Raw genomic sequence first — 10894 nt, 5'->3', positions numbered from 1 at the left:
CATTTTGTGACTATTAATACTCCAAGTACAGCATGTATGCTATTAATTAGTAACTTGCTAATCCTAAGTGAGTCTTGGTTATAGCTGTTTTTAAGGATTTTCTCAGTGGTGAAGTGGGAGAATATGACTTCCTAGTCCACAAAAGTAAACCAGGTGAGGGTTTTACTTGATGGAAATTTCCAGACAGTTATTATCATGACACAATAATGTTTAGTTGAGCAATGCAGGATGTTATCTTCAAATGAATCTACAAGTGCTATGACAGATTGGCAGAGCATGAATCTTGAAACTTGACCTTGCAGGGATGTCAAAGTTAGCGTTACCTTCGACCCAGTTTTTTTCTTTCACTTTTGTACTCTTTCCTCTTCCTAAGGAAAATATGGGGTAATTAGGAACTAGGTCTTAGCATTCCTTTAAGTAGCAAATGGCTAGTCCCCTATAGTCTGGAAGGAAAAGGCCTGTTTGATTTTTCACCCCAGTACTTTCGTATGTCTGTTTCTATGGATTTTATTTATGAGTCTTCATGTTTCAGAAAATTGCCTTGCACCATTATGTAGCCAGATACTGATGTAAAGAAAAGTCAGATGCGAAGGTTCTAAAATGTTGAATTTGTCTCGAGTTGAGGGAAACCCAGGACCCCTTTTGCTAAGTTAGCTTTCTCCTTTGCTGATTCGGAGCAGTTAGAATATTTAAGTGTTGGCCTGCTGTGACTCACTGCCTGACCAGCAGCTTTATAGACACTTAAGTCCACAGCATGCCTTTCAGGTAATTAAGCACTGGGACTATGCACACAAGTTTATGCTTTTCTTCATTGCTTCTGGGGACATTTTGCCATCACCCCTTCATTTTTACTTTGTCAAAACAACACAGTAAAAATAGGGGATTGGGGAACTATTAGGCTCTACCGAAGTCTGGTGATGTAGATCAAACTGGCATTTTTGCCATCCATCTTAGGCAGGTCTAGTCCATTCCAATTGCCAGGAGTATTCTCAGCAAACACTTCCCCATTGTGTTCAACAGCAACAAGGCCATTGATGATGATGTAGAAGTTTATTAGAACACGAAGAGAGGAATATCCTACAAGTAATTCTGAAGGATAGGCTACTTGGAGGCAAATGCCTCATAGGCAGAAATTCATGGAGTAGCATGCATTAATTATATGTTGGCTAACAGAAGGTTAAGCGTTTGAACTCAAACTTCCTATTAGACTCTCCCAAGCATGCGGGCCACCCACCAGTTGCAAGGCATGATGACACGACAGATGACTCGACCTCCTTGGTAGCAGTAGGGGTATGGGTAATAGCCTAGTAAAGGTTCACAGACACGGCGGCAGTAACGGTTGCCCCGACGACAGTAAATACAACAGTAACCTCTCTCATCCAGCATGGGGTCAAATTCGATTCCATTTTCAGTCTGAAAGAAGAAGAAGACAGTGTTGGATGGAGAAGTCTTTAGGAGGAGGTCCCACCAGGCAAGAGCAGACTTTGTGACTCTGAGTTGGGGGAGGGGGGGCTGGTGAGAAATTAAATGTCTTAGCCAAATCACGGGGATGTAGCTATGCCATCAAGGTTGGTTTTGAACTCATTCCCTGGAGAGTCTGAGTTTCTTAAGTGTTTGTTAAACCCATGATAATTTTTCCAAGTGCTTTAAGAGGTAGTAAGTTTTATGAGAGTTCTTTTGTTTCTGCCCTGAACATGAGTAGAGTGGACAGCACTCACATAGTCATTTACAGGAAGGTCTTCCTCGCTTGCTTGTCTGGTGTGGCGGGTCTTCTCCACCTTCACTTGCGGGACCACCCATTGCTCATTCTGGTCAATCCCCTTTTTTTCACTGGTAGGAAAGTGAAGATCTTCACCGTCCTCCTCAAAGTCCTGTAATTCTGAAACTAAGATAGCAAACACAAAATTGGGATGCCATCACTTTGCAAGCGCTTCCAAGAGGAGGGGCTAGAAGACAAAAGTCGAGAAGAGCTATTTCTATCTGCCCTTTGACTGGGATAACTTAGGCACACATGGGCTGCATTTTCTAGCTGTTTAGGTGGACAGTTCAGAGACTATTTAGCTTCTCACCAACCTCATCGCTTGTTTGACATCAAACACTCATTTTCTTAGTAATATATTCAATTGACAAGACGAGGGACTTCTGTCTCCCTCAATGGTTTTTAGCTGCAAATGATCAAAAATATTTCTTGATTGCCTGATTTGATTTGGTGTTAGCTGCTCTCCTATCAATTCTCTTTCGTTTCTCAATTTTTTTAGGTTTATGTTTTTTTCATATATGGATGTTTTGCCAGCATGTATGTCTGTGCAACACACATATATTATGTCCACAGAGGGCAGAACAGGGTATCAGATAACCTAGACCTGGAGTTGAAAATCGTTGTGAATCACTATGTGGATACTGGGAATTAAACCCGGGTCTTCTGCAAGATCACCAAGTGTGCTTAACCACTGAGAAATCTCTCCAGCACTGCCCCCACCTCGTGTGTGTCTCATTTATTTTCAACTTAGGTCTGTGGAAGACTTGCTGAGAGTATATGTTCCCACATATTTTCCACTCCTTTTTCTGATTATCTTACACAACTGTGGTCCATCTGTCAAAACTAATAAAGAGGCATTGTTTCATTGCCATTAACTAAGCTACAGATTAGTCATCAATGTTTCCATCATTGTTCTTTGTTTTGCAGCATCCAAGTCCAGGATACCGGATTGCATTTGTCACCTTTAAAAACAACAACAACAAAATCCCCCACAATCAAACAACTCCAAATAATACCAATAGAGGCCTGGATTGTTGGGACTGTCCTGTCTTGAGTAATATTACTATATTACCTTGTAGTCTTTGTACAGAATGAGGGAGGCCAAAGTCTGTGACACCTAGACAGAATAAAGTGTCTAGGGACCTTCATCTTCTCGAATTAAAGGTTGTACTTTTCTTCTCTGGACCTCTAACCTTCAATCCCATTTATTGTGATTCCTTAAACACACACACACACACACACACACACACACACACACACACACACACACGATTGTCCTATATTCAGGGGTAGAATGTTATTTGACATGAAAATTCTTGAGGCAGTGGTACACTGTTTGGTCTCTTCTCTCTCCAGTTCTTGAGTTGGGCCCACTGTGGTTTTGAGGAATAGTCTGGTATCCCTGCTGCAATGAATATAGATGTACAAAGAAAGATAGATTAGCTTTTTGCTATCACCGGTCACATTACGGTGGTGTTACCTTTCCTGAGATATTTTAAAAGCCTGTCAGCATTAATTTATCTGATTTATAACTTGGCTGTGAAAACTTCCCCCTTCACCACAGTCAGCATATACAGTTTCTTCCAAGAAGGTATAAACTGATCATTTGTTTTTATAGAAATGTGGTCTCTCAATGCTGGAAACATTAACCTGTTACAATCTTTTTTTTTTTCTTTCTTTTTTTAGATAGTATATTGCTCTGTAGCTTAGAATGGACTCGAACTCAAAATCTTCCTGCCTCAGACTCCTGGGAATACAGATATGTATCACCATGACTAGCATGTTACCATCACTGGAAGGAACAGATCGGACACAGGAGACCATACCTGCTATTAGAGTGGGGTTGATCCAGTACATGGTCACATTATCGCAAATCTCCAGAATTTTGGAATTTTTCAGGAAGTCTCTGTTTTCAATAGGCTTTTCTGCAGGAACCCAAATCACGGACTGTTCAAAGAAAGTTGTAGTAATCTCTTCATTCTGAAAGAGTTAGGATTGGAGAAGAATTAGTGAGGCTGGTTAGATGATATGGAGTACCGAAAACCAGTGTGTTTTGAGCCTGAGTTGCAAGGCTAGGGTTGGCTGCACATGAGCTGTCTCCATGCCCTGCTGACAGTAGGCGCACACAGAAGAGCTGATGACTGAATCTTTCCTTCTGGGTCCGGCTGCAAGGCTACTCACTAAAAAAACGGCTTCGCCTGCCATCATTTCCCTTAAAAAGCTTTTCATGGTGTTCTGGGCACTCCCTGGGCCACACAAGCTTTAATTTGAGCTTGTACTATGAGTGATTTCTATGACTCCCCTTTAAATGGGTGACTACCTGCTGTGTTTTAACTAGTGTAGCTAAGGTTGAACACAGGATTTCACCTCAAGATGGAGAAAAATGAAACGAAACAAAACAAAACCACTCTTATCATCTAAACTAGTGAGATCCGTTAAATAGTCAATTAACCTATCATTTTGGTTTTACAAGAAATTTGTCTTTTCATGTTTTAAAGTCTTCCACTTATGGAAAGTGAACTCAATAATCCCATTCATTCTAAATGCTTAACGTTTATCTCACAGAGGGCTCTGGTTTACAGAGCTTTGCAGAGTTTTGTTAAAAATGCCTTTCTTCCCTTTCTAGTGCTGGGAGTAGTTGCCTCGAATACCCAGTTCTTACCAACTTGTTAACGGGGCAGCATCGCTTCCCGCCTGCTCTGAATAAGGCCTTTTCTCCCCTCATTTGTTTCTTCCTGGTTTTATGAGGTTTCAGAGTGTTTATTTATTCGCCAAAATATGTCTTTGTGTAATTTTTCCTCAGAACCATTCACAACTTTCAAGTCCTGGCTCTTTGGTCCTTGAGTCTGTAAAGACCTTGGAACACATTGAAAGGGATTGCAGAAAATGAGGTTGGTATGCTCCCCAGCTTTGTTAGCAAACTCGGGGCTATTTAGATACTGACTCTGCATGTTTTTCAGGTGCACGCCATGGCTACTGTTCCAAGGGAAGCCCAGACTTTTGTAATTTTCCAGCCACAATTTTGTCACACTGAAAGAAAGAGACCTGTTGTGTGACATTCTGTTTTCTTGGAGATGAGGTGATTTTACTCTCATGAGGTGAATATGTGGATTATTCAAAAGATCTCACCAAATTAACTGAAGAGAAAATTGGCCCAGAGAAGATATGGCCTTTGTTTATATATTACTCCAGAAAAAGTCTACTATACCACTTTAGCCTCTCATTGCTGCCTGTCTGTACAGAACCTTCATGGGACCAAGGAACTCTCCTCCCATTGATGTTTGACAAGGCCATCCTCTGCTACATATGCTACTGGAGTCATGGGTCACTCCATGTGTACTCTTTGATTGGTGGTTTAGTCCCTGGGAGCTCTGGGGGGTCTGGTTGGTTGATATTGTTGTTCTTCCTATGGGGCTGCAAAACCCTTCAGCTCCTTAGTCCTTTCTCTAGCTCCTCTATTGGGGGTCCCTGTGCTCAGTCTGATGGTTGGCTGCGAGCATCCACATCCGTACCGGTCAGGCTCTGGCAGAGCCTCTCAGGATAAAACCAAACTAAATTAACCCAAAAGAACCTCAAGGATGGTGAGGATTGATGTATTTTAGGCGGGTGATGACCCATTTCCCATGGCTTCCTGGGATCATTTATTCACTAATTGGAGCAGGGGCCTAGTCATCCCAGTCTATTAGTGGATGCAGAGAATTCATCTTAGGTCGACGCTTTTTAATATTTTATTTTTTGCCTTTCTTTTGCTTCTTCTGAGGAGAGCAGATTTAACAATCTGTGGATTGTTAAACCAGCAGCTCAGCATAGAATGGTAAGAATGGTAAGAGGACCAAACAGAAACTTTTAAGGTGGGTGAATGTTAGAGCATGACAGAAGTAGTATGACCCTCTTGTAGCCTTAGGACCATTTTCCAGTCTTAAACACAATTTATTTTCGTTATTTAATTTTAAAATTATTTTAGGTGCATGTATGCATGTATGTCTACTTTACCAGAAGGCATTGGATCTCCTGTAACTAGAGTTACAGATGGTTGTGAGCCACCATATGGGTGCTGAGAATTGAAAACGTGGGTCCTCTGGAATAGTCAGTGCTCTTAATCTGTGAGCTAGACCTCCAGCCCCTATTTTTATTATATTTTTAGTTTTGGGAATGCTTGTGTATATTCAAAGTTATTGGGATATATGTGTGCATAAGAATGAAATTGCCTCTGGAGGCCAGATGTGTTGGATGTGGATCTGGAGTTATCGACAGTTGTGAGCTGACTGATGTGAGTACTGGGAATTGAACTAAGGATCCCTGAGCCATCTCTCCATCCCTGGACTAATTTGCTTCAAATCTTTCTCATAATCATGATTAATTTTGTTCCTCTAATTAATTCCTTTTACTAGAGATTATTGGTTCAGGAACAAAATTAGTATATAGTTTTTTATATTTTTTATGTTAATAGGTATTTGGGTATAAAAGTCCTCAGTTGAAGAACCCCAATTTGCTACTCACTAGCTGTGCATTTTCAGCAAGTCACTCTTTGCTTCTAAACCCCATATCCTATATCTGAAAACAGAGATAATAATAATGCCTATTTACAAGACTGAGGATTTAATGAGAAGAGAACACTTAGTCCAGTCACCCGGCCAGTAAGTGATATTTAGTATAATCATTATTCTCACATACCTCATCTATTTCTTCCTCTGGTTCAGAAAATTCAGGAATCACTTTGATTTGAGTTTTAATAAAGCATTTTTGAAGACCTACAAAGTAGATGCCAGTGTATCCCTATAAAACAAACAAAACAGCAATCAATATCCTGTGATTGTTTCAATTAATGAGTTCCATGACCTATCAGAGTCCCAAACTGGAGAAAGCTTTGTTGTAAATGAAATGAAGGTTAAAGGCTCTTTCTTTCTTTCTTTCTTTCTTTCTTTCTTTCTTTCTTTCTTTCTTTCTTTCTTTCTTTCTTTCTTTCTTTCTTTCACACGATTCAATTATTGTAGTATTTTAACTGAAAAGCTTCAGGGGAAACAGACAACTCACATTTTTAAAGTCATGGACTTCCAATGTTTCATCAGTGCCATTTCCACTTCTGAATATTTCTGTTCTGGTTATGGGATCAATTTCCATGTAAATCTTCCTCTTCTCACCGTTGCTGTAGAAAGTGTGCTCCATGTCATAGGTCTGGGGAGCCGAGGAAGGAAAGCACGCTGTAAGGTAGTCTGGGTGTCCTTTCATAAAATGCTTTAATTGGGGAAATACCTGGGCTACTTTCTCTTTCTAGAACCTTTGTACTGAGGGCTCATCTCAGCAGCTTGCCATTAGACAGTCTCTAAAACATAGGATTAAAGTGAGGTGCTTTTTGGTATTCGAGGAGTCCCTTCAGAGCCAGTGCTTTGTATTTAAGCCAAATAGCTGAGCTAATTATGAAGCATTCCCATGGATTTCTTGGCAACCTTGGCTAAGTAGCAAATGATACTCTGCAAACCAGCCTGGAAAGTATTTCCCCCTTGAATTAACCCTGGGGATCACCACAAGCCTATGCTCCTTCCTGGAGCTGCTGTTTCCTTTTCTAAGTGTTCTGTGATTACTCTCCCCCATCCTTCTGTGAAATCCAGACAACCTAGAAAGAGATGTGAAACCATTTAGAGTGGTTAGGCATCGTGCTCTAATCCCACATCTATCCGATTTTAGTAGTGCCTCAATAGTATTGTTTGCCCTTTTTAGAACCTGAAGATGTTATTGGCCAATATTAACTCACAGTCTTATCCTGTACTGATTTATTTCTCTTTATAGTTAAAAAAAAAGTAGCAGTCATCTGCCTTCCTTTAGTCTTCTATTTTATAGGATCGCCAACCCCACTCAGGTTATTGCTAGGTTATGCTTTAAAAACTTGATTCTATTGTTTTCAACATCTGTAGATTCCTCTGGTGACAGGGTGAGGTGCCATAAATTAGCAGAATCTTCCAAGGAGAAAGTGTCTGAAAGGCTGTTTATCAAGACTTTCTTGAGTGGTTGAAACAAATCCCCATCCTTCCTTGTGCTCTCCAAAAGAGCCAATTCTCTCTCCAGACCAAGAGACCCAGCCCCATGATGTATTCTACTTCGGGATTGAGCATGCAACTTATAACTTGCTATGTATTTGGGGCTAGAAGCAAATATGAACTCCAGAGGAGTCTGATCTCTGTTGGAAAGCATGCTGGAGTTGATGGTGCTGTTTGCAAGCCTACCGTCTCCCTGTCCCCTGGAGGCCTTTGCCTGCTAGGTTTCTGCACATTCACTTGCCCTTCTGAGGAAGCAAGTGGCCTATAGAGCCAGTGTTGCTTTCGAATAACACACTTCCTAGTGGCACCCCCCCTCCTTCAGTTTCCATTGGGTTGGGTTGTTTTCAGTGTCTGCTGATGTCCCAGACAGCATGTTAGTTTAACCTGGTCAAAAATTTCCCAACTCAAGAAGAAAAACAAGTTGGATGGGTTCATAGAAACAAGTGTTACTTCAAGCATGAAAAGTCTGATGGAGCCACTGAAAAGAAAAACAGAGGCAAAGCCATTTTAGCTCCCTGTGTCCTGGAGTGCCTTAGACATGGATAGTGCTTATTTGTTGAGTAAGTATTGTCATTGTCGCCAGTGACACACTCTCCTCTTTCCCAAGGAACGTATTTGAAGATTGCCAAGGTATTTTTTTTTTTAAGGCAAGGAAAAAAGTATCGAGAACTCTCCAGCAACTGCAGAGTTAACTTGGGAAGGCCAGCCTTGTTTGTGACAGGTAGAAAATCCCATTAGGCTTGTTATTTGCTTCTGCTTCTAAATATTCTCTCAGTTTCAGTGTTGGAGCCAGCTAGGGAAGAGAAACTTCTAGGTATAGCAAAAAAAAAAAAAAAAAAAAAAAAAAAAAAAAAAAAAAAAAGCTCGAAGTCTGTTGGCTGACTTAAGCAGAGGACAGAGGCATCCACTTCAGACACAGTCTTGTCAGGCTTCCCAATAGGGGGTAGTTTCTTTAGAAATACTATCCATTGTGGAGACAAATGTTGACAGTGCTAGCCACCAGGGGCTGGACTGCGGTGTTTGTTTCATCAGTAGCACCACTGATGGATTATTGCATGGAAAAATTGGGTTAGAGACTAGGGGATATTGGACTGTGGCCTACCTGGGCAAAAGAAAGAGAAAATACAGACTGCATTTTCAATCATCAGGAGAAGACTATGGGACTATGCTGGTGACATTTAAAATTTCAGTATACTTCTGTGGAATGAGTTTTCCTGCACTGTTGGCAATGCGCTCTGGTTGGCCACCTCTCTGGATGAGTACTGTTGGAAACTGTCAAGCTCAGCAGATATTCGTGATTTTTCAGCATCTCTGCAAAGACTTGGCTTTTTTGTTTGTTTGTTTGTTTGTTTGTTTGATTTGTTTGTTGTTATTGGGGGAGGGAAGAGGCAGCCATGTTAATTAGACCTATTAATCAGTGTACTCATTTTGTGTTAGCGATGATGGTAGCTTCTTGAATAGAGTGAGATCAGGATGACTTCGTTTGTGTCTGAATCCTTAGTGTGTGGGAGGGTGCAGGGAGCTCCAGAGTCACCCAGATGGAATTCTGCTATCAAAGGTGTCCTTCTGACACAGACTCTCCTTTGTCTAGGAGGATGATGCCAGCGACTTACTTTGGATTGTGTGGGGATGGGTTTGAGTAACTCCAGACATACTGTCTCCCTCAGGTCCCCATGGAGTTCACTGCTTGGGTAATGGCTATGCAAGCTTCACTGGCCCATATGACGACTGAGCTCATGCCTTTGGCATCAGAAGGACTTTGCTGTCTACTAAGCTCCTTGGCTCTGGGCTTCAAGTGCCTTCTGGAGATGAAGAATTAAATGGCTTTGCCCTGTCCAGGAACAAACTAAAGCAGAGACAGGATGACTGACCTTAGAAAGGTGTGATTGGGCTCCATGCATCTCTCCTCAGACTTTACCCCCAACTTAGCTTTGTTCCAGGAGAGACAGAGCAAAGACAGCATGTGACATGGAATGGGCCCTTGCCAAATTGGCAAATGGATGAGCCCCTTTTCTGGTATCTTTGTATCCTCATAGCCTTTTTCCATGCCTTTCTCATTTCCATCTGTCCTTTTGTCTCCTGTCTAGACAACCAGGAATCTGCCAGTGCTTTAGGGAATCTTACGGAAGAGAAGAAACCAATCTGACAAACGATTTTACATCTAGACAGTAGCAACAGAGAAGACATTTGTCAATTTGACAAATGGAATGCAATGCTTCACTCAAAGGAATAGCGCTGTAATGGTGCATTTTAGGTACTGTGACACCAGGAGCAGGAGATATGGGCAAGGGTGCTAAAGGCATCTTTCCAACACAACCCAAATGACTTCTTACTGGCCTTATGAGGGTCAGGGTGTTGGAATAGGACAGAGAGGCCAGTGGAATAGTGGATGTATGGGTAAACCCAGGTAATGTGTACAAAGACTGCACTGACAAAGTATGGGGGAAATATAAATCCATTTTTGTTCCCTGTCCAGGAACTCTGTCCTCAGTCCAGTTAAATCTTCCATTTGGGTAGCCAATAAGCCCCGACTTCCTCCTGCAATGTGAACACTTTTCCCTGTTTTCTTGTTTCTGTTGGTGACAGTCTGTGAGATCAGAAAAGAAAGGTTTTTATAAAGAGTCAAGCTGACTCACACCTTAGTGTGATGGATCTGTTGGGAGGCAAGTAGCTGTAGCATGTCCTGAAAGGGATTTGAGGACATTTGGCTTAGGTTTGTTTTTCTGAAACCTGTGATTAATCTAGCTGCTCTTTTTTTCTGCTTTCATCCTTTACTGTCTGTTTATGAGGTACACTCTCCAAAGATGAAATACATGCTCAGAATAGCTGGCTAGCAGGTGTTAGGCTGGAAGAAAGGGAAGGGAAAGGAAAGCACTGTACCATATTATTACCAAGCTAGCCTGTGAGAATTAAAGGGCCCCTGGGTATTTCTCGACCAACACAGTGCTGGCAGATTATTTCTTATGCATAGGTGGACTTCTGCATCTTCAATCACCAGTTCTCTGCTCTGAAAAAAAATGGCATAAGCAGCCAGACATTCCTTTTTAAAAGGAAGGAAGGAAGGAAGGAAGGAAGGGAGGGAGGGAGGGAGGGAGGGAGG

The 10894-nt window shown here is 41.6% G+C and overlaps 1 protein-coding gene across 1 annotated transcript in view; it reads right to left on the bottom strand.

Moving 5' to 3' along the window:
• Positions 1-1116: 1116 nt before the first annotated feature.
• The window catches only part of Tnmd (tenomodulin), a 14845-nt gene continuing 5067 nt past the window's right edge, over positions 1117-10894 (bottom strand). The window contains exons 3-7 of the mRNA XM_021188094.2: positions 6794-6934; positions 6434-6535; positions 3586-3739; positions 1719-1885; positions 1117-1413 (exon numbers count right to left, since the gene is read on the bottom strand). Of these exons, the coding sequence (XP_021043753.2) occupies positions 1204-1413; positions 1719-1885; positions 3586-3739; positions 6434-6535; positions 6794-6934 (774 nt within the window). The 3' untranslated portion in view covers positions 1117-1203. The remainder of the gene's footprint in view (positions 1414-1718; positions 1886-3585; positions 3740-6433; positions 6536-6793; positions 6935-10894) is intronic.

The sequence above is a fragment of the Mus pahari genome, chromosome X (genome assembly GCF_900095145.1).
Source record: "Mus pahari chromosome X, PAHARI_EIJ_v1.1, whole genome shotgun sequence".
NCBI classification, from domain to species: Eukaryota; Metazoa; Chordata; class Mammalia; order Rodentia; family Muridae; genus Mus; species Mus pahari.
This window is presented reverse-complemented; position numbering and strand designations above follow the sequence as displayed.